Source organism: Trachypithecus francoisi, unplaced genomic scaffold, assembly GCF_009764315.1.
Source record: "Trachypithecus francoisi isolate TF-2019V2 unplaced genomic scaffold, Tfra_2.0 Lachesis_group15, whole genome shotgun sequence".
NCBI classification, from domain to species: domain Eukaryota; kingdom Metazoa; phylum Chordata; class Mammalia; order Primates; family Cercopithecidae; genus Trachypithecus; species Trachypithecus francoisi.
This window is the reverse complement of record NW_022681460.1, coordinates 53,483,335-53,506,811: the sequence shown is the minus strand read 5'-3', so window position 1 is coordinate 53,506,811 and position 23,477 is coordinate 53,483,335. Positions and strand designations below refer to the sequence as shown.

At 44.7% G+C, this 23,477-nt stretch overlaps 2 protein-coding genes across 3 annotated transcripts in view; both read left to right on the top strand.

The window, feature by feature from the left end:
• The first annotated feature begins 744 nt into the window (after positions 1 to 744).
• Positions 745 to 18,954, top strand: ZBTB24 (zinc finger and BTB domain containing 24). 2 transcript variants are annotated; one of them, XM_033234844.1, is made up of 7 exons: positions 747 to 974; positions 1,993 to 2,972; positions 7,422 to 7,589; positions 8,093 to 8,176; positions 8,852 to 8,935; positions 16,797 to 16,878; positions 17,962 to 18,954. In XM_033234844.1, exons 2-7 carry the CDS (start codon positions 2,021 to 2,023, stop codon positions 18,683 to 18,685), a joined length of 2,094 nt encoding a protein of 697 aa, XP_033090735.1. In that variant the 5' UTR covers positions 747 to 974; positions 1,993 to 2,020; the 3' UTR covers positions 18,686 to 18,954. The 2 variants fall into 2 exon arrangements, with proteins under 2 accessions (XP_033090736.1, XP_033090735.1); XM_033234845.1 differs by lacking the exon at positions 7,422 to 7,589 and having other exon boundaries at positions 745 to 974.
• MICAL1 (microtubule associated monooxygenase, calponin and LIM domain containing 1) overlaps positions 18,686 to 23,477 on the top strand; it is a 22,673-nt gene continuing 17,881 nt past the window's right edge. Inside the window, exon 1 of the transcript XR_004442852.1 lies at positions 18,686 to 18,846. The gene's annotated coding sequence lies outside the window, so the exon portion shown is untranslated. The remainder of the gene's footprint in view (positions 18,847 to 23,477) is intronic.

Sequence of the window (23,477 nt, the reverse complement as noted above, 5' to 3'; positions counted from 1 at the left end):
TAACAGGCTGACCTCTCTTTTCCCCACAGTAAGGTAAAGAAATTGTGAGGGTAAGTCATTTGCCCAAGATCTCTCAGAACCCTGGTTTCTCTGACCGCAGTGCTCTCTTCATTCTGTTAGACTAAGGCATCGGGAGCAGGAAGGAAAAGGAGGCAGATGTGAAAAACATTTAGGAAGTAATAGTTATTATATTAGCACTAGATAATGATGATGGTGATGATGATGACAACGATGATGAAGGTAAGGGGGATTTCCTGCCTTTATACATTCAAAAACTTAACACCGGGTTCAGTGTCGGAGAAGAAGATAAAATTGATTAAGGCATTGGCGTTGAACTAACAGTTTAATAGGATATAAAACTTCCCAAAGGGAAGGGTAACAACGCCTCTCCTGTCCATTGCCTCCAATCCGCCGCAAAAGTCCCTCCTGTCTGGGCTCCCCAGCAGTGCCACACGCAGGACCTCGGGCGCCGACACCGCCCCGCCCTTGAGTGCGCCCCGCCCAGGCCACTGTCCCTCTTCCGAAGCCGCGCCCCGCCTCGCCCCTCCCCGTCCTGCCCCGGCCCCCAAGCCTGGGGCCTGCCGTCTCGCCCCCGCGCCCCCCACCCCAACCCCAGACCCCAGGCCTGCACTCTCGCGCCGCCTTGCCCCTCCCCGCCCCTTCCACGCCCCAACCCTCCAACTGTCAACGCGCGGCGCCGAGCCCCGCCCCGCCGCTCTCGTGGCCCCCACCTCCAAAAGCGCCTGTGCGGGTCACGTGGCCCGGCGTCCGCGCGCAAGCGGCTCTTGGCGCCGCGCTTCCGGGTTGGCTGTGCAGTGGCTGCTGCGGCAGCGCAGGGGCAGAAACCTGTGCGGCGCAGAAGCCCCAGAGGCGGGCGGGGCGGAGTGGAGGGCTGGCGGGGCCCTACCCGGGTCTCCCGCCAGGCCGCCAGGTGAGCTGGCAGCGACCCGGACCCCACTGGGTACCCCTGAGAGGTAGGTCTACCGCGCCGACTCCTCCCCCGCCGTCTGCTCCCCAGTCGGGCCCCGCGGGGCCTGGGTGGGGAGGTGGGGGTCTTTCCGCGCCTCCTCCCCGTGCTCGGACCTCCGGGGGCTCCGCGCGGCGCCGTCTGTCTGGCGGCCCCACGCAGCTTACGTTATTAGTATTTTATTGCAGCTACCTCAAATTCGCTTTGCACATGCACATTTCTTCACTCTTCACATTGGTTCCCACACATGAAATGGCTAGTAATCTGGGAGATGGAGGCAGCTTCGATCTCCTTGAGATAGTTGTGCAACCATAGAAAGTTCGTGCTGTAGAGGATTTTGGAGATGGTTGATCCCATTCCTTCATTTTAGAGAAGATAGATCCTGAACCGTTCCATGAATACTGGAGAGTCACTCAGCTAGGTAATGTGCGGCAGGAGGCTGAGGGAGAGAATTGCTTGAACCCGGGAGGTGGAGGTTGCAGTGAGCCGAGATTGCGCCACTGCACTCCAACCTGGGCGACAGAGTGAGACTTCGTCTCAAAAAAAAGAAAAGAAAAGAACCCTGAGCTAAGTTTTTGTTTTTGTTTTTGTTTTTTGAGGTCTCGTTGGAGGGCTTTTTGGTGGTCTCGTTCTGTCGCCCAGGCTGGAGTGCAGTGGCACGATCACGGCTCACTGCATCCTCGAACTCACAGGCTCAGGTGATGCTACTGCCTCAGCCTCCCCAGTAGCTAGGACCACAGGCGGACATCACCACGCCAGGCTAATTTTTGTATTTTTTGTGTAGGTGGATTCTTGCCATGTTGCCCAGGCTGGTCTCAAGTGATCCACCCGCTTCGGCCTCCCAAAGTGCTGGGATTACAGGCCTGAGTCACTGTGCCCGAGCCCAGAGCTAAGTTTTTAGACAATTAAAAATGGTAATGGTAAAATTCAGTTAATGATGTGAAGTGAATAGGAAGTTCATGTGGGCTGGCATTAACCTTTTAGACAGTGCTTCCTCCTTTTTAAACCTTGTTTTCTTCTTTCAGATTTAACCCTTCGTGGCTTCTGAAGAAAATGGCAGAAACATCGCCAGAGCCTTCTGGGCAGCTTGTTGTACACTCAGACGCTCACAGTGACACTGTCCTGGCCAGTTTTGAGGATCAGAGGAAGAAAGGCTTCCTCTGTGACATTACTTTAATCGTGGAGAATGTACATTTCCGGGCCCACAAAGCCTTACTTGCTGCCAGTAGTGAATATTTTTCAATGATGTTTGCAGAAGAGGGGGAAATCGGCCAGTCCATTTGTATGCTGGAAGGCATGGTTGCAGACACCTTTGGTATCCTGCTGGAATTTATCTACACAGGTTATCTCCATGCCAGTGAGAAAAGTACAGAACAAATCCTGGCTACTGCTCAGTTCTTAAAAGTCTATGACCTGGTAAAGGCTTACACAGACTTCCAAAATAATCATAGCTCCCCAAAGCCAACAACTTTGAACACTGCTGATGCCCCAGTGGTTGTTATCTCTAATAAGAAAAACGATCCTCCAAAGCGGAAACGGGGAAGACCAAAAAAAGTCAATACATTGCAGGAGGAGAAGTCAGAACTGGCTGCAGAGGAAGAAATACAGTTAAGAGTGAACAATTCAGTTCAGAACAGACAAAACTTCGTGGTTAAAGGAGACAGTAGTGTACTGAATAAGCAGATGGCAGCGAAAGAAAAGGAAGAATCGGAGCCTACCTGTGAGCCAAGTAGAGAGGAGGAAATGCCAGTTGAAAAAGATGAGGACTATGATCCCAAGACCCAGGATGGCCCGGCAAGCCAGAGTCGTTACAGCAAGCGGAGGATTTGGAGATCCGTCAAACTTAAAGATTACAAACTTGTTGGGGATCAAGAGGACCATGGTTCAGCCAAGAGGATCTGTGGAAGGAGAAAGCGCCCTGGAGGCCCTGAGGCCCGTTGTAAAGACTGTGGCAAGGTCTTTAAGTACAATCACTTTTTAGCAATCCACCAGAGGAGCCACACAGGTAATGATGCTTTCAAAGCTGATTGCAGTGTGTTTCAGAATTGGGAGTAGGGATGATAATAACAGCTTTTGTTTACTGTGCAACTTCTGTATGATGGGCATTGTAATAAAGCCTTTATACATGTTATTGCACTTAATTTTCTCCACAATCCTGCAAGGTAGGTAATATCCTCATTGTACATTGTATGATTAAAATCACATTTACTTATATGTAAGAGAGAGTTGCTAAAGTGCATAGTTTACAGAGGAAGCAACCAAGTTCTAGGGAGCCTAAATAACTTGCCAGAGTCACCCATGAGTGACAGAGCTGGGATTGAACCCAGGTAGCCTGGTTCAAGAACCCCTCTCATTTGTAGTTGTTGAATGAAGCCTTCAATGTCCACTTATCAAAATCTAGCCCAGTGTACTCTGCTTTCTGATTCTTGAACATTCTTCATCTTGACCATAACCATGCTTTTGTCCAAGTCTGTGTTGACCACTTTCTAACTCAGCTATCTAGGTTTAAACACCTCGTTTTTGGTCCCTCCAGCCCAGCACTGACCAACGGGGACCCTCCTATGATGATGGAAATGTTCCTACATCTGCGCTGTCCAATATGGTGGCCAGTAACCACATGTGGTTTTTGAACTGTGGCTAGCGTGACTGAGAAACTGAATTTTTAATTTTATTTTAATTCATTTAAATTTGAATAACCACATGTGGCTAGTGGCTACCATATTGGACACTACAGTCCTAGCGAGAAATCCCTTCCTTCTTTGAGCCCTTTCAGGTGCTTAAAACCCACTCTGCTTTGGGTCAGATTGTTGTTGCCACTTGACATCCCTCAACTTAATTGTAAGCTGAAGTATAGGGACTGGTGCTTAAGTCTTCTCCTGTGATCCAGCAGCATCTGGTGCTGTGGTTCTCAGCCTGCAAATTAGAATCACTTAGGGAGCTTCTAAAACTACCAGTGCCTAGGAACCCCAGAGCTTCTGATTTGTCTGGAACCTTGGTGCTTTTAAAAGCTGCCTAAAGACTTTAGCTACAGATAGGTTGAAGACCTTGAATTCTGGTACTTTGAAAAAAGTAGATACTTGAGAAATATTTGTTGAACTGTAATGGGTTATATTTTGGCTTTTTTTTTGAGGTGGATTCTCGCTCTTGTCGCCCAGGCTAGGGTGCGGTGGCGCGATCTAGCTCACCACGACCTCCGCCTCCCGAGTTCAAGCGATTCTCCTGCCTCAGCCTCCTGAGTATCTGAGATTACAGGCACACACCACCACACCCAGCTAATTTTTTTGTATTTTTAGTAGAGACGGGGGTTTCACCATGTTAGTCAGGCTGGTCTCGAACTCCTGACCTCGTGATCTGCCTGCCTTGGCTTCCCAAAGTACTGGGATTACAGGCATGCGCCACTGTGCCCAGCTGGCTGTTTTTATCAAAGATTTATATGGACATAGTTTGGAGTTAAATCGTTATACAAGACTTAAGAAAAAGCATGTAGGATCGATCTTCCCTTATGTCCCCAGTACAGACAGTCCCCGACTCATAGTGGTTCAATTTTTCAACTTTACAATGGTGTGAAAGCAGTACACATTCAACAGAAACTGTACTTTGAATTCTGAGTTTTGATCTTTTCCTGGGCTAGTAATATTCAGTATGATCCTCTCATGCCCTGCTGGGCCACACAGTCACCTGGGTAAGTGACCAGTACTCTGCATTTGGGGCATTCATACAGTACTCTGTATTAAGTGCATCTTTCCTTATGATATTTTCAGTATGATGGGTTTGTTGAGACGTAGTCCCGTCATAATTCAGGCAGCACCTGTATTCTGAATTTTGCAGCCCATCACTTTAGTATGGATCTGTTTTCTTCCATCTGGGTAGATACCAGGTAGATTCATAAGGTTTGGAAACTGTCTTTCAGTTCCGGAAAATCTTGAGTTATTTCATAGATGATTTCCCCGCTGTGTTTTCTCTGTTGTAACTTTATTTTCTCCTATATTTTCCATCGTTTTTGGCCCTTCTGGGGGATTTCCACTTTGTTTTTCAGCCCTTTGAGGTTTTCTGTTTCGCTCTTATTTTTTTTCCCCCTTTAGGAGCTTTTTGTTTTCTAAATGTTTTAATGTGAATGATCTTTTTTTTTTTTTTTTTTTGAGATGGAGTCTCGCTCTGTTGCCCAGGCTGGAGTGCGGTGGCCAGATCTCAGCTCACTGCAAGCTCCGCCTCCCGGGTTCGCAGGGCGTTCTCCTGCCTCAGCCTCCCGAGTAGCTGGGACTACAGGCGCCCGCCACCTCGCCCGGCTAGTTTTTTGTATTTTTAGTAGAGACGGGGTTTCACCGTGTTAGCCAGGATGTTCTCTATCTCCTGACCTCGTGATCCACCCGTCTCAGCCTCCCAAAGTGCTGGGATCACAGGCCTGAGCCACCGCGCCCGGCCGTGAATGATCTTTTTATTTTACAATGTAATATCTTACTTCTGTGAGCGTGTTAATGATAACAACATTTTCCTCACTGGAGGCAAGTTGCTTTTTTTTTTTCCTTCTTGCTTGTTTCTCTGTCACTACTACAAAAGGCTTTCCTTGAGTGCCTGGTGGTTGTTTAAAAATCATATTTAATCATATGTAAGAGTGGGTTGCTAAAAGCTACTGGCAATGCTGCGTGTGTGGAGAGAGCCTGTATTTTATTTCTTACTCTGTTGCCCAGGCTGGAGTGCAGTGGTGTGATCTCCGATCAGCACAGCAACCTCTGCCTCCCGAGTTTGAGTGGTTCTCCTGCCTCAGCCTCCCAAGTAGCTGGGATTACAGGCATGCACCACCATGCCTGGCTAATTTTTTTGTATGAGAGAGCCTGTAAAACTGTGACCTTGCTCCCAGATCACACTGAGGGTCAGGCTGCTATTTCTCGTGGCGAGTAACAAGATGCAGATGAACTGGGGAGGAAGAGAGGTTTTATTTCTGTAACCGGTTACAGGGAGAAGGCCTGGAAGTTATCGCCAGACCAACTCAAAATTGCAAAGTTTTTCAGAGCTTATATACCTCCTAAGCTGTATGTCTACATGTAAGTGTGCATTCCTCTAAAGACACAGGTGATTAACTTCTTTTAATCTATAACTAAGGTCTGCGTCCCAGAGACTTTCTTCTGGAGCCTCAGTAAGTTTACTTAATCTAAATGGGTCTAGGTGCTGGAGTGATTACCCTTATCTTCCGCTAAATCAAGGAGGTTTGGGGAGTTCCTTCAGATCCCCAATAAAACTTGTTTAATCCTAAATGGGTCCTGTTAAGAATTCCTTTGTTATTTTGTCATGCTTTAAGGCCCAGGAGAAGCCTAGGGAAAACTCTTGGTGGGCTTTTGTTACATTCCAGCCTTTGTTTAAAGGCACTGGCTTTTAATATTTAACTTACCCACTTGGTCAGTACTGAAACAGTTGTTATGCAGGCCTGTCATAACCTCACTGGAGGTGGTGTGGCTGTGCCCCATGTCCTTGCTGGTGCCAGGCTTCCACATCTTTGCTCTCTCACCTTGGACCTATCACCTTCCAGTGGAAGACGCTTCTACTACTCTCCCACTTGGAGGCACTAGGCCTGGCTGCCCGCCTGTGGCTAGAGCAGGAGAGGGAAGAAGGAGTGGGGGAGTCTCATCATCCCAGATGGAAATGTTGACTTACTCTCCCTGTGGTGATCCCAACCCAACTGTGCCTAGAAACTCCTAATCCAGAGACCCCTTTTTCTTAACCCTTCTCAGAGAACACTCTATCTTCTTTTGGGGAGAGGGACAGTCTCCAGGCTGTGTAGAATGGAAGATTTGATCAGGGGTCTAAGTACCTTTGAAACAGACTTTCATTTACCCTCCCTCACACCTGTTTCCAGAGATAGCAGGTGCCACCAATTCCTGAGCCTTTTGGAGATTGTGTCTTAAAAATTAGGTTGTATTGGGCTGGGTGTGGTGGCTCATGCCTATAATCCCAGCAATTAGGGACGCTGAGGCAGGAAGATTGCTTGAGCCCAGGAGTTGGAGACCTGCCTGGGCAACATAGTGAGATCTCATCTCTAAAAAAAAATTAAAGTTACAATTAAAAAATTAGCTGGGTGTGGTGGTGGCACATGCCTGTATCCCAGCTACTCAGGAGGCTGAGGTGGGAGGATCATTTGTTGCCAGGAGGCTGAGGCTATAGTGAGCTATGGTAATGCCACTGCACTCCAGCCTGGATAATAGAGTGAGACCCTGTTACCAAAAAATACATATATATATATATATATATATATATATAGTTTATATTAGTGCTACCCATGGCTAGCTTCAGATTCATCTGTTCCAGCTTCCAAAATTTTATTGTTGATGTCTCTTGTGTTCGTTGTTGGCCTTTTGGATGTGTGCCTTTTAAGAAAAATCCTTTATTGTTATTTTAATTTAGGAGAGACAAAAATGTGTGGATTCTTACTTACACCATGCTTCTGGGGCTCTTCTTCCAGGGGAGCGACCTTTCAAATGTAATGAGTGTGGAAAAGGCTTTGCTCAGAAGCACTCGCTACAGGTCCACACCAGGATGCACACAGGCGAGCGACCGTACACCTGCACTGTGTGCAGCAAGGCTCTGACCACCAAGCACTCACTGCTGGAGCACATGAGCCTGCACTCAGGTAGTGGGACTTGCCCAGAGGGCCAGCTGTCACCAGATTCCCATTCCCCAGGGTGGGCATTGCCAACACCTAAACGGTGTTTTCTCAGCCCAGTATCATTTCCAACGTGGGGTTATTGAAAGACAGGAGTTTGCATCTGTCTGAGTGCAGTTTAGAGTTCTGCACTGATCCTTAAACTAGAGCTTATAAACTGGCTGCTGGAGTTTGGTGTGCAAGCATGTTTTATTAAACTATCAAAGTTTAGAATTATTTTACTTTGAACGCCTTTGGGGGAAACTTAAATTCTCCAGTTCTACCCCAGTCTCCACTACTCCCTATTGCCTTACATACCTTTGCACATTTATGTTTCTATGGTAGATTGAAGGCTTCTGGGTTTGTAAACAGGTCACTTGTATCATTTGTAGAAAATGGGGACCTGTACCCACCTAATATTTACCTTATTAGTGAGCATTCCAGTTCTTTATAGTTTTTTGCAAGTTTTAGTGTTTTGGTTTTTTTGGCAGGACAGAAGTCTTTTACCTGTGATCAGTGTGGAAAATATTTCAGCCAGAACAGACAACTAAAGAGCCATTACCGAGTTCATACAGGTACGGTAAAGTGAGAACATTTAGATTGGGGGGAAAGAAATGCAAATAAAAATTGTTTCTGAAACGTTAGGTTCGTATTGTAGGTGATAAATGGGTATTTAGGGAAAAGTGCCTTGAGAGTCTAAATTACATGTTTTTATGTTACTGTCTGCCACCATGTGAATTATATTTTATTTGCGTACTACAGTTTTGATGCCACACACAGAAACCCTACATAATTGGCATCTTTCAGAAGTGCCGCTTGCCCAAGGGAGCTTCAGTGAATGGTTGTTAGTGGTGCCTAGGCAGAGACATCATCACCCCGCGGTTGTCAGCCCAGGCTTTCTCTCCCCTGGTTCTACCTGTTGTCCTTTTTCTTTCCTGCCAACTGATAAGAAATGAATGTGGGTTACAAGTGTCATTTGAGGTCATTTGTGGCCTCAGTCACACCAATACTTTGAGGAGAAAAGCAGAGACTACATTTAGAATTGGAAGGATCCTAGCTCTCTCGGAGGAGGCAGTGAGTTGAGGTGCTGAGGAAAATATTAACTGTTACCAAATTAATAAAAACATTTTCGTTGTTAAAGTACTATATTTAAAGTGATTATTTTTCAGGGAAGTGCTTTAACACAAATCACTGAAGAAAATGCAGGGAGAGCATATATGCACTGACACTTTTTTTATTGTTGCGACAAGGACACTCATTACCGGAATGCAAAGACTGCCATCGCAAATTCATGGATGTGTCTCAGCTGAAGAAACATCTGCGAACACACACAGGTAAAACTCCATCTCGTCTGTTTCCCCAGTACACGGGATGTTTTCGGGAGAGTGAAGAATGAAGTTCTTTCTGTGAGTGCCCTGCCCAGCCTGTGTTTGGAAACGTTTATTATAAATTGGATGGGAGTTGTGGAAGAAGATAAGTTAAAAGTTGAAGGCAGAATGTTGTCAGCACTGTCTTTGGGGAAATCACATCTCTTGTAGATGAGCAAAACGGAGATCACTTACTGAGCGCTGTTCCTATGTCACAATTCATTTAATACCACAGAATAGTGAGTCTGAGTCTGGTTCTGTGCTTCACTCTTAATTTACTTCAGCATTGAAGATGATATCAAGACTTTTTTTTTTTTTTTTTTTAAGATAAGGGCTCACACTGTCATCCAGGCTAGAGTGCAGTGGCACGGTCACAGCTTACCACAGCCTCGACCTCCTGGGCTGAGGTGATCCTCCCACCTCAGCCTTCTGAGTAGCTGGGACCACAGGTGCACACCACCACACCTACCTAATTTTTTAGTTTTTAGTTTTTTGTAGAGATAGGTCTCACTATGTTGCCCAGACTGGTCTTGAGCTCCTGAGCTCAAGCAGTCCCCCTGTCTGAGCCTCCCAAAATGCTGAGATGACAAGCATGAGCCACCATGCTCAGCAAGATAATTTTTTTTTTTTTGAGACAGTCTTGCTCTCTTGCCAGGCTGGAGTGCAGTGGCGCCATCTTGGCTCACTGCAACCTCTGCCTCCCGGGTTCAAGTGATTCTCCTGCCTCGGCCTCCCTAGTACTTGGGACTATAGGTGTGCGCCACCATGCCCAGCTGATTTTTTTTTGTATTTTTAGTAGAGACGGGGTTTCACCATGTTGGCCAGGATGGTCTCAATCTCTTGACCTTGTGATCCGCCCGCCTTGGTCTTCCAAAGTGCTGAGATTACAGGCATGAGCCACCACGCCCGGCCCAAGATAATTTTTTTTAGAAAAGATAGCCAAATGTAACAGACACAAATGTAGCATAGACACTGAGAATTTTTCCACTTTCTCCCCTAAAACCAACACTTAAGCTTAAGCAGCACAGCCTCCAGAAAATCAGTTTCAGAGATGACGAGGAGGCAGCATTGATTAGGGCAGGTCAGTTTTTTTATGTAAGATCAGAAAATTGGATCTTTTATACCTTTTGGCAAAGAACATGTGTTAAAAATAAGTCTATCAGATTTTCTAAGAAAAACTTGCCATTACAGGTTATTTAATAATTCTGTTGTCTACTGGAATTATCTAAATAGCAAATTGATTTATGCTGCTTTGGCCTTTTTTTTTTTTTTTTTTTGGAGTCACTGTCTCACTCTGTTGCCCAGGCTGTAGTGCAATGGTGCAATCTCGGCTCACTGTAACCTCTGCCTGCTGGGTTCAAGCAATTCTCCTGCCTCAGCCTCCCGAGTAGCTGGGACTACAGGTGTGCACCACCACATCCAGCTGATTTTTGTTTTTTTTTAGTAGAGACAGGGCTTTGGCATGTTGGCCAGGCTGGTCTCGCCCGAACTCCTGGCCTCCAGTGATCCACCCTCCCAGCCTCCCAAAGCGCTAGGATTACAGACGTGAGCCACTGTGCCTGGCCTGGACATTGTTATTTAAATATAAGTTTTTCTTCTTAAATTCAGTAAACGCCTCATAGGATATGGATTTTAACACATTTACTGAGTACTTACTGGGAACCAGACACTGTTTTAGGCTTTGAGAATACAGCAGTGAATAAGATGGACAGGCCTCTGTCTTAAGGGGCCGACATTCAGTAGGGAAGACAGAGTACAAACAAGTGTATAACACATTAGGTGTTGTGAGTGCGTTGAGTAATAAAATGCAAGGTAAGGGGGCAAAGTGTGGGAAGGAGAGCTGCCCTTTTATATGCAGACTGGTTTGGGAAGGTCTCACAGATGAGGTGGCGTCTTGGATGGAGATGAGAATGCAGTGGGGCAGTGAGCCAGCCAGCCATTGAGGATGCCCAGGAGAGAGCATTCTAGGCAGGGGAAGCCCTAGGCACAGGGCCCTCGGGCAGGAATGTTTTTGACATGCTGGAGACATGCGGGAGGAGCACCGAGGTGAGGAGCACCGAGGCGACCCGAGAGCTGGGAGTAGGAAGTCATAGTGTAGGTGGATGTTCTCAGTTTAGCTGCATGCTTTTTAACCACCTGGGGAGGTTTTAAAAAAGCCTTGTCCCAACCTCCAAGATTCTGATTGACTTCACTTGGGTGGAGCCTGGGAATTGGTGTTTTTTAAAGTACCCCTCAACAATTGTAGAGTACACTTGGGCTGAAGTACTTTGAAGACCACAATAAAGACTGGATTTTATTCTGAGGGAGGTGGCTTTACTGAGATGAGTGACGTGGCATGCCTTAGGGTTGTAATAGGGTCACTCCAGCCGCCCTGTGGGGGGCAGGGGCGAGGCCAGGGTGGAGGCAGAGAGGCCCCTTAGGAGGCTGTGCGGTAGTTGGGCTTGGAACAGCACGGTAGCAGCAGAGGTGGTGTCAAGTGGTCCAGTTCTGGATGTGTTCCAAGGAAGAATCCATGTGATTCGCTCCTGATTGGATGTGGGAGTTGAAGGAGGAGGCAAAAGCCACTGGAAGGAGGAAAAACTGGGGAAGACTAAGAGGAACAGATCAGGAGTTACATTGTGGACTGGTTGGTGTCTATTTGACATCCATGTGCAGGTGTGGGGTAGATCATTAGATTTCTAGGTCTGGAGAATTCAGGGAAGAGATGCAGCCAGAGCTCTGGATTTCCACACGTACACATGTGCCTGCAAATAGTATATAGTGCTGTGCTGAGCTCCCTAGGGAGACAGCGATGGGGGAGGAGAGTGGAACTGGCTTGGTCATGCTGAGCAGTGCCAGAGGAGACACTTCCGCTTGGTTTTGTTGTCTGAGTATAAGGGGGAGTGAGGTTTCTGGTCTTTGTGAGTAGCAGTAGGACTTGAAGTGGGGATGAAAAGGAACAGAAGACCTCCGGAGGCCTATAATTCCAGCAAACTTTTCTCAACCTGTCAACTTTGAGAAGCAGAACAGAAAGTGGAAGATGTGTGATGAATTAAAAAGGAGATAGATGGGCCTCTGTAAAGTGGTTTGCATGACTTAGAAATATGAAAATAAATTGAACCTCTCCAAAAATTGGGGCTCTTCAAGAGCAGCTATGACCCATCTGTCCCTACATTAGTGTGGGGAATCTGCTTCAATGTTGGTGAAGGGCATTGGTGTGCCATTTCCCTGCTCCCTGGGCATTGAGCGCAGCCAGGGTGAGAAGTGCCAGTCCTGCCCTCAGGGCCATGCTCAGTTGGAAACCAAGACTTCCTCTCAGAGATGAACCGTCATTCATCTCTTAGATGTTTAGGCACACACTGTCTCTGGGTTAGATGTCCTGCACCAAGCACTGGAGAAGTCAAGGGCAAATTAGAGATGTTCTCTTTCCTGGGAGAGCATCCCCAGTGAGGGGAGATGGACACATTTTGACTGGAGGCAGAGTATCAGGCAGACAAGCAGTACTTGCCAGGTCACCACATCTCAGGCCCTCCTGCTCACATACTGTCCTCGTACCTGGCGCTGGTCAGGTTTACAGGGACCCTGTCAAGCCAAGTGAGTCACAAGACTGATAAACCAGAGAATAAACTCAACAAAGGGAATACACCTTTCTGTTGCCCACAGCACCTCCTTCCTCACATTAGTGTACCCGAAAGCCAAGTTAGTGATCAGAAGATTGTATGCTGAGCTGGGATCAAGTCAAGGGAATTAGCCCAGGCCACAGAGAAGCCTGGTGAGTGACCTCTGACCCCACAGCACAGTCCCACCCCGCCAGTGTCCCTGTTCCTGGATGGTGTTCCGTGAACACTGATTCTGCTCCGAGGGCTCCTAGTCACAGGTAGATGACCCTGCCTGGGAACAAATGATAAAGTTCAGTAAGTCACAGTTCTGTTCACAGCCTCATTGTGGCTTGAAGTTGAAGCTTCCCAAATCTCCTCAACTGTGTGTTGAGACCATCCATTAACATTGAGACCTGGGGGTCTTCCCATATTCCTGAGACCTGGGGGCCCCTCACCATAGCATACCCTTACAGAGTCTACTTGCCATCTATTATGAAACTGTATGGTGTGGTCAGAGCCACAGCAGAGATGTGACCACAGGACGGGAAATGGCGAAGACCACATAGGAATGCCAAGTACACAGGTGTCGAACCATGCTATCCACAGTTATGGATGTGTGTCCCTTTTTTGCCAAGATTGGCAAGTACTTGAGGAAATGCACATCTTTATTTATTGTTGGTGGGAATATAATTTGGGAACTCTCTGGAAGGAAGTTTTGCAATCCTTACCAAAACATAAACCACACAATTGTGAAAAGATGTTTGCCTAAGGATATTCATCATAAGCAGCATTGTTTATAACTTAACAAGCTTAACAGCCACCTAAATGTCCCCGGAGGGGATTAGGTAGGTAAATTTGGGGCAGTATACACAATGGTACACAGCACAGGCTTTTAAAATGGCAGTGTGGTTTTACTGATGTGACAAATGGCATGCACTGGATGACCTCACACAGTAAGACCGCAAATAAACAGATTTGTCTGTAAAGATACTCGCCATTGTTAACTGGTTGTCTCAAGGGATGCGAATAGTGGAGCAGTTTTAATATTCTTTGTATTTTCAATATTTGGTTCTTTTACAATGAACACAGTAATTTTTTTTTTTTTTTTTTTTTTGAGGCGGTGTCTCGCTCTGTCGCCCGGACTGGAGTGCAGTGGCCGGATCTCAGCTCACTGCAAGCTCCGCCTCCCGGGTTCACGCCATTCTCCTGCCTCAGCCTCCCGAGCAGCTGGGACTACAGGCGCCCGCCACCTCGCCCAGCTAGTTTTTTGTATTTTTAGTAGAGACGGGGTTTCACCGTGTTAGCCAGGATGGTCTCGATCTCCTGACCTCGTGATCCGCCCGTCTCGGCCTCCCAAAGTGCTGGGATTACAGGCTTGAGCCACCGCGCCCGGCCGAACACAGTAATTTTTAAAGAAAAACAAAGCTGTGATCCACAGTGGGAGGCAGGATGCTGAGGGGTCTAGACAGACAGAACTGGACTGCCAGGTGAACGTGACAGCTGAGGGAATGGGAGGTGTCACTGTGATTGTTGTGCCTGGCTGGGCAGGGGCTGGGTGATGTTGTCATTAACCAAGAGAGTTATTCTGGGTTTCAGCAGGTGGGGATGGAAAATCCAGCTGTGATGCCAATAAGCAGTGAGTCATCGATACTATCTGGAGTGGGGTCCAGGATTTAAGTCATTGGGGAAGGGTAGGGCTGGGATCGGTGAAGTAACTGCTGAGAAGAGGGTCTGGAAGTACACCCTGGAGCTGTTTCAGTACTTCTGTTGATGTCACCCTGTGTGGGACCTTTCGTCACACTCCTGTCTCTGCCTTTTCCTTTAATCACTACTGTCTGATCCTCTTGTAACACACGTCTTTCCGGCCCCATGCCGCAGGCCCTGTCCTAGTACCTTATCCTTCTTCTCCGTCTGCCTCCTGCCACCTCCTGGTCCAGGCCTTGTGCATAGCCTGTTAGAGGTCCTCCTGCCTCCAGCCCACCCTCCTCAGCATTCACAGGTGTATTTTCTTAGTACTTTCAGCATGTCATTCTGCTAAAAACTTCCAGAGGCTCCACAGGTCCCCTGCCTGGAATTCATAGCTTCTGGTGCCTTGGCCTCGTGGCTCCTGAGAGTGATCCTTGTTGCTCCTGGTGCACACCGTGTGGTCATTTCTGACACCAGCTTCTGCTCATACTATTTAGACTAGTACCCTGGCCCAGGCTTCTTTCCAGTCTAGCCAGATCCTGCCCACCCCATCCAGCACCCTGTCTGCACTCAGTATTGTTGACGCCACTTGTTTTAATGTTCAGTGAAGCACAGTCCTATGTTAATTAGTTCGGGCATCTTCTCAAGTAGATTAGAAAAGTTTCTTTTCTGTTTCTTAGCTGTGTACTTTATTGATGATCTATCAGTGTTTGAGAACTAAATAAATTTAAGGAATGGGCATCTCCATTGAAGGTGGTAGAATTGTACACAGGGGAACAGATCAGAAACCACTAAGTGGGAAGGCCCCTTGCAGATTCATCTTGGCTAGGGAAATTTGCCTTCCTACTGTCCTGCTCACTCCCTCAAAGAGCTTCCACCGCAGGATGTTGCTCCTGCAAAGAAGTTCCATTATTTTAAACACCCTCAAAAAACATTTGCCATCAGACAGACTTTCTGAAATACAAACTCAGCTGGAGCTAAATGGCATAGTTAATGGTGTTATGGATGATTGTTGTTGTTCTTTCTCTTAAAAACCTGAAAACTGCAACAAGAATTTTACACTCACAAGCACACAGCAGGTACTCAGTCTTTGAATCTGGAGAGGGAGAAAACCAACCAAGATCAGAGAAGGCCCGCTCTGATGTAGAAAGCTATAGACAGATGATGGCAGTGGCCCGGTTTTAATCTTTGGAGTGGTAAGAGTTCATGATGCAAAGATGCAGATTCATCCAAGTTGTTACCGCTGTCCTCTGCCTCGATGGAGTGGGGAGAAGTGTCTTGCCTGAATTTTCCAGTAGATGTTGTGAAAGGGAAGATCACTGACCATCTTCCATTTCAGATTGTACTTATCCTTTGCTGTTCTCCTGTTCTCCAGTTAAGTGTATTTTGCTGCTTGCTTTTTTTTTTTTTCTTTTTTTCCAATTTAGTTTTTTTTTCTGCATTAGGATTACTTAATTTTGCTTCTGGGGAACATGAATGGTCTGTTATTGTATGTTCAGCATGCAAACACACTGAATAAGCACTTGCTGGTGTTAGTGAAGCCTGGTGGGTGCTGGAGCAGTTATAGCATCTCAGGTGTGCCACTGCCATGAAATTCATTCAGCAGGGATTTCTGAAACGGCATGCCAGGCCAGATTCTTGGCATTGGGGTACTAGGAGCGGACGTACCCACAAGTTATCTTAAAAAGGGAGAAATGGATAATAAATAACTTCTCCATGATATGAGGCAGCAGTAGCATTATGGAAAAACTAAATTGGAGAATTGGACTAAGGAGTGTGTGGCAAGGTTTGTAGTGCTCTCGGTGGTGATGGAGCCTCACGGATAAAATAACATGTGAACAGAGACTTGAAGGAGATAAGGAGAGTGAGCCATGCTGGGAGACACCCTGAGATGAGATCAGGGAAGTTTGGGGTGAGGAGTAGGGTTTTCAGGGTACAGATCTGTGATCGCTTGTAGGCCAAGAACTTTGGATTTTATCTTGGGGTGGGAAATCATCAGAACATTTGCAGCCCAAGCATAGAACGACCTGACTGCATCAAGGCTCACTCTGGTGGCCACATTGACAGTTTATGGCAGGGAAGCAAGAGCAGAAACGGAGACCCCATAGGAGGCAAGAGATGGTGGTGGTGTGGACCAGAGAGGAGCAGTGGAGTCAGATTCTGGATATATTTGGAAGGTTGATATAAACATCAGTAATACATAACTCACCCTAGCACACAGGAGTCCTTTCAGGGTCAAGTGGGCTACTTAGCTAAGCCATAAGGCAGGAGAGCATAGGGGCTGTAGTATCTAAGGGGAGAAAACAGGAGTAAATAGGGTGTAACTCACTTCCTTGTTGCAGTTTTCAGGTTTTTAAGAGAACCATGCCTTAGGCTTTCTGTGTATGTTCTTGGCACTCGGCACACAGTGCTTAGCTTAGTTACAGAGTAGATATTTAGTGAGTGCATCATTCATTTATGCTTATGGAAGGGATTGCCTTTGTTCTGTTTATATTGTGAAACCGAAGTGTTTTTTTGATTTTGTCTTATGCTGAATGTATATTGTTAAATTTTTTTTTTTTTAGGTGAGAAGCCATTTACTTGTGAAATCTGTGGCAAATCTTTCACAGCAAAGAGTTCTCTTCAGACCCACATCAGAATCCATCGGTAAAGTTTTGCAGATACTTTTCTCACATGCAGGCCTCATTCAGTTCTGATGTTCAGTGAGATGACATGTGTTACCTATGTAGTTTTCTCGCAGTTGTTACTCTGGCAGAATTTTGTGTGCGTTTTATTACTTTGCTTTGTTCTGTTTTGTTCGTTTGTTTTGAGACAGGGTCTTGCTGTTGCCCAGGCTGGAGTGCAGTGGCGTGAGTGGAGTGCAGGTGGGAGTTCAGGCGATTCTCCCACCTCGGCCTCCCGAGTAGCTGGGACACCACACACAGCTAGTTTTTTGTATTTTTTGGTAGAGACTGGATTTCACCATGTTGACCAGGCTGGTCTCAGACTCCTGACCTCAAGTGATCCGCCTGCCTGGGCCTCCCAAAGTATTGGGATTATAGGTGTGAGCCACTGTGCCTGGCCTATTTTGTTTTATCTTTTCAATAATGAAATTCCTCACCTAGGTAAAAAGGAATGCTGATTCTGGCCAGTAAAAGTATACATTACTGATTTCATTTATTAAATTTTGACTGGGGTTAGGGATTGGTCCAAAACTTAAATCTTTGATCAAAAATAAGTATTATATTTGATGTTTTCTGAATAAATGTTTTTGTTTACACAGTTATCCCGAGGTTGGACTTAGGAGTTCTTCTAACAGCATCACAAATAATTAGAGGAAGCTTCAATTGTTTTAAATTAACATCAATCATAGATACTTATTGGGCCATTAGAGTCTAAAAATTGGCTGTAAAAACTAAGACAAAACAAAAGAGAACTATATGTTTCATGTATAAATATTTACTCTCTTTTCTAATCTGAAATACATACCGTGGAATCATAAAATTTTATCATATCTAGCCGTGCCCCATCTGCCACCCTTCCTCAGGCACCACCCCCACCCTATTTTCAGATTAGAAACTGCCCATGGAAGTGAGACTTGCTTCAAGTCCTTGAGTTAGTAGCTGAACCCATGACTTGTGACTTGCAGTCTAGTTAATTTTCCACTACTCTTGATTGCTTCCCCCAAATAATCAGGAAGTAGTAAGTAGGTATTTCCATTTTGAAAATAAAATGTTTATTTTCTCATAGAGGAGAAAAGCCGTACTCGTGTGGCATTTGTGGCAAATCCTTCTCTGACTCCAGTGCCAAAAGGAGACACTGCATTCTGCACACCGGCAAGAAGCCTTTCTCCTGCCCTGAGTGTAACTTACAGTTTGCTCGCGTAGACAACTTGAAGGCTCACTTGAAAATTCATAGCAAGGAGAAGCATGTGTCAGATGCCAGCAGCATTTCTGGCAGTAGTAACACAGAAGAGGTCAGGAATATTCTTCAGCTACAGCCATATCAACTCTCCACCTCAGGAGAGCAGGAAATTCAGCTTCTTGTAACTGATTCTGTACATAACATCAATTTCATGCCCGGTCCTAGCCAGGGAATCAGCATCGTGACTGCAGAGAGTTCCCAGAACATGACTGCAGACCAGGCTGCTAATCTTACCCTGCTCACGCAGCAACCAGAGCAACTGCAGAATTTAATTCTTTCGGCTCAACAGGAGCAAACAGAACACATTCAGAGCCTTAATATGATTGAAAGCCAGATGGGGCCCTCACAGACAGAGCCAGTGCACGTGATCACTCTGTCCAAGGAAACACTGGAACATCTTCACGCCCATCAAGGGCAAACAGAGGAGCTCCATTTAGCTACAAATACTTCAGATCCAGCTCAGCACCTGCAGTTGACACAGGAGTCTGATCCGCCACCACCCACTCACCACGTGCCCCAGCCAACGCCGCTTGGCCAGGATCAGAGCTGACCTGAAAACATGTTTGCTTGATCGGGCTCTTCTCATAAGCCAGCTCTGACTGTATTTTGAACGCTTGAAGTCAGGCTCTCCATACCATCGACTTGCAGATCCTTCTGTGAGAGCTGTGATGACTAACTGATGTTTATAATGCTCTCCATCCAGGTAGCAAGGTGTGTGAATGTCTTGTCTAAGGTACTGATTTGGATTGAGCATTTCAATATTGTTGAATGGTTTTCATTTTCATCTGTAACGTGTCCTAAAGACTCGGGTAATTTTTCTTTGGGGGCATTGATTTCAGTTTTTCTGTAAGGTTTAAATAAGTTCACAGCCATAGGTTATGGTCTTGCCAACCTCCCCAGTTACGTTCTTTTATTTTCTAGGACAAAGGGAGTCATATTTTGGTTGAACTGAGCAGAATGGTTTGTTCTATTTTCTTATTTTTCTCAGTCAACGCAGTTGTTACCACAAGACAAGTCAGGGCTAAATATGACAGATCACAATGTGTGGGGAATTTGCCCTTTTAATAACTTCCAGTCCCCTAAGACAAAGTAACCTTCAACGTTTCATCTTTGTGCAGTACAGTGGGCTTATGGTGTTACACTTCAGGAAGATTCAAACTGATAAACTCAGTGTTTTAACTCAAAATTCATGTAACAAGCTAGCCAAAAGTACAGGATTTTTTTAAAAATTCTGAATGTATCTTTTCTGAGAAACATAAGTTTACATATTTTTTAACAGCAAGCTATCAAAAGTTTAAAATACAAAATTGGATCCAGACATTCACTCTAAATTCTGAATTTTTGTCAGAATGAGACTTGATTTTCATGAAAGTAAAGCTTTTCTTCACTATCCTGGAACATAAAATTTTATTCAGTGTAATTTAAATCTTATATGTACTCTACTGAATTCTAACTAATCTGAAAATGTTGATCTGTCTTGTGTCTGATAACTTTCTGGAGATGGAAGCTTATTATAATTTTTTATTGCAGATGCCACAAAGTGAGTATCTTTTCCTAATCTTTTCCTTTTTAGAGACAGGGTCTCACTCTATCACCCAGGCCAGAGTGTAGTGGCACAATCATTGCTCACTGTAACCTCGAATTCCTGGGCTCAAGTAGCCCTCCCACCTCAGCCTCCTAGTAGCTAGGACTACAAGGATGTACCACCACACCCAGCTAATCTTCTAATCTTAAAAGTAACTTTGAGCCTCAGAGAATTTGTAGCCAGCATGTGTCTGTAATTGTGTGATTTTTAAATCATCGTGATAAGATTAAATTATGTTTGGGTTAAGTTTTCAAGCTAAGCATATTGAATTCTTTTACCACTTTCTTGTAAGCTGGTAGGGAATTTTTGAGAAAAGAAGGTGGGCACTAGTATGTCTAAATTAGTAATGCTGATGGAGAGTAGGGGGTAATCTACTCTAAAATTAATACAGCCTTTCCATCAATTGTTTTGTTTTAGATATCCTTGATATCTATCTAAATTAAATAAGTTATTTGGAGATTACAGTAATAGAGAATTTTTCAGGTTTGAGAGAAGATAAAAATATTTTGGTTGCATATTTGCTAATCTATATTATATGTAATTCACAAAATTTCCAAAATGATGTATATCTTATATGTATCAACCAAACGAATCTTAAATCAGGCCTGACTAGAGCAAAGATAACAATTTTTTGCAAACACTGTTTTTTTTTTTTTTTTTTTTTTTGAGACGGAGTGTCGCTCTGTCGCCCAGGCTGGAGTGCAGTGGCGCGATCTCGGCTCACTGCAAGCTCCGCCTCCAGGGTTCACGCCATTCTCCTGCCTCAGCCTCCCAAGTAGCTGGGACTACAGGCGCCCGCCACCTCGCCCGGCTAGTTTTTTTGTATTTTTTAGTAGAGACGGGGTTTCACCTTGTCTGCCAGGATGGTCTCGATCTCCTGACTTCGTGATCCGCCCGTCTCGGCCTCCCAAAGTGCTGGGATTACAGGCTTGAGCCACCGCGCCCGGCTGCAAACACTGTTAAGCCCTAAGTATTATTTCAGGTTCTCATTTAAAGTGTTTAATTTTATTCTTAAAACACAAAGTTTTTGCCAGCTTTTCAAAGCCTACCAATCCACATTTTCTCCAGGGAATTAAATATTTAAGTAAGTGAATTTTTACTCACTCTGGATAGCTAAGTGATTATTCAGAACATATGGTTACATAGCTCTTTGTAAGTCAAGTTTCACTGGTTCTATAACAGTCTACCTCTACACTAAGAGAACTATAACATAAACAACATAGGTCACTTTAAATGTTCTGGTAGCCACATTTAAAACCATAAAAAGCAGGTGACAATTTTAATAAAAGTTTATGTAATCCAACGTTAGCCAAATATGTAAAAATGTATTAGTGAGACATTTTACATTCCCTTTTTCATACTATGCTTTCAAAATCCGGTGTGTATTTTACACTTTCTGCACATCTCAATTTGGATGCTAATGTTCATTGAACATACTTGATCTGTATTTAGATTTCATACAACTTACAGATGAAAACAGATTCTCATGTCAAGTAGCTACAGACAAAAGTTTTTTTTCAAGAATTGAAATAATTATCAGTTTAAAAATTTATATTAAAATTATTTAAAATTAAAATCCAGTTCCTTGTTGCATGGGACACAGTGCAAATGCTTGATAAGCACATGTGGCTAGTGGCTGCTATATTGGACAGCATGGGACACCTGTTTCTAGCTTGAGCCTTAGTCCTAGCTATTCCTGAATTATTTGACCAGCTGTCAAAGAGAAACAAGGAAATGATAGCTTTATCAATCTAGCTTCCTTCGTTGTCCCAAATATACGTTCTACCCCTTTGAATAAAAAAGTTTAATGACGCCGGGTGTGGTGGCTCATGCCTGTAATCCCAGCACTTTGGGAGGCCAAGGTGGGCGGATCACAAGGTCAGGATCAAGGCCAGCTTGACCAACAGGGTGAAACCCATCTCTACTAAAAATACAAAAATTAGCCGGGCGTGGTGGTGTACGCCTGTAATCCCAGCTACTCAGGAGGCTGAGACAGGAGAATCACTTGAACCCAGGAGGCGGAGGCTGCAGCGAGCTGAGATCGCGCCATTGCACCCAAACCAGGCGACAGAGCGAGACTCCATCTCAAAAAAAAAAAAAAAAGTTCAACGACTTGAGTACCCAAAAGAAATGTCATGAACATGAAAGTGCTTCTCATGTGTCCTTGAGAGATGATGTTGCTAGTGCAGTGTTTCACAATTCATTTTCTACTAAATGTGTACAATTTTTTAAGTTGTTTTAACAGAAATACAGAGTGTGTTTCTTAGGAAGTACAATGTTATGCTTTGGGGCTCCTGAAACACTTCGTTTTGAAGGTGAATCTTTGGCTTTCTCCCAGTAGAGGGTCGACCTTGGGATGACTGGAGCTCTTACCATCAAAATCAGTTATTCAAGTGCTTGCCCAGTGCTTCTTGAAACTCACCTCTACTCTGTATTATCTACAGTTGGTTCTTGTGTTATAAATGTTATGAGCGACAGATTAAATGATGCTGAGGAATGAAAAAAGATTCTCGTTATAAATGCTTACCTAGGATTCTCATTATAGATGCTTATCTAGGTTTTCATAAATGGGAACGTAACAACATCTTCCAAATATGGAGTCCTTACTGTTGGCTAGGAGCCAAGCCAGGTCTGTTAAATCTGTAGCATATCTTACTGGGTCTCAAACATCTTCCATGTCATGGCACACAGAATTACAATTTACAACATCTTCCATGTCATGGCACACAGATTTACAACCGGAGGATGCCAGTCCCCTCTGGTCATGACTGGTATATTAGTTTGCCAGGACTACCATAACAAATACCACAGACTGGATGACTGAAAACATGGAAAGGTCCAAGATCAGCGTGTCAGTGGGGTTGTTTTCTGCTGAGGCCTCCCTTCTAGTCATCTTCCCCTGCCTGTATCTTCACATGTCCTTCCCTCTGTCCTACTCTCTTTTAAGAACACCAGTTATATGGGATCAGCTTACACTAATGTTCTCATTTATTCATCTTTTCAAACACAATCCCATTCTGAGATGCTGGGTATTAGGACATCAACGTGAATTTGGCGTAGGGGGACACAATTTACCTCCTAACGACTGGCATCTGAGTGAGGAGGGGAGCAGTATCTGGGACACACCTTAGCCACTGGAAGCATGTCTCATCTTAATCTTCATGACATTCTGATGAGATGAGTAATTATTATGCCTTTTGGACAGATGAGAACATGGAGCCCAAAGAGGAAGTCTATTGCCAAATGTCATACAGTAAGTGGTAGAACCAGAACTAGGGCACAGGCTTTTAAAACTTTAAGCTGGATTTCTTATTCCCAAGGTTAATAGAACCAAAAGAAAATGGTAATTTTCTTATTAAATAAGTAATTTCTTATTTATTATTAAATAATTTATTTCCTACTTATTAAGTTATTAAAAATTTCTTATTTAATAAGAACTTACTAATTAAGTAATGTGACCTGCTTAATGTAATAGAACTTTCTGACTAAAATTGAGGGTCTATGTCTGAAATTATAGCATACTTTTTTTTTTTAAGTGGAGACGGGGTCTCACTATATTGCCCAGGCTGGCCTCAAACTCCTGGCCTCAAGCAGTCCTCCCACCTCGGCCTCCCAAAGTGCTGGGATTATAAGCATGTGCCACCCGAATACAATTATAACCTTTTTATGTTAAAACAATAATAGTGAAAGTTATGGCCTACAGAAATTCAGTAACTACCATATAATCAGTGTTTCATTACTATTGATTTAAGGCTTA

What these genes read in the sequence shown, in the direction of transcription:
- ZBTB24 (XM_033234844.1), top strand. Translation starts at nt 2,021, where the DNA reads ATGGCAGAAACATCGCCAGAGCCTTCTGGGCAGCTTGTTGTACACTCA. An exon ending in CCACCAGAGGAGCCACACAG is followed by an intron (nt 2,973 to 7,421) that starts GTAATGATGCTT and finishes CTCTTCTTCCAG; the next exon opens with GGGAGCGACCTTTCAAATGT. An exon ending in ACCCACATCAGAATCCATCG is followed by an intron (nt 16,879 to 17,961) that starts GTAAAGTTTTGC and finishes ATTTTCTCATAG; the next exon opens with AGGAGAAAAGCCGTACTCGT.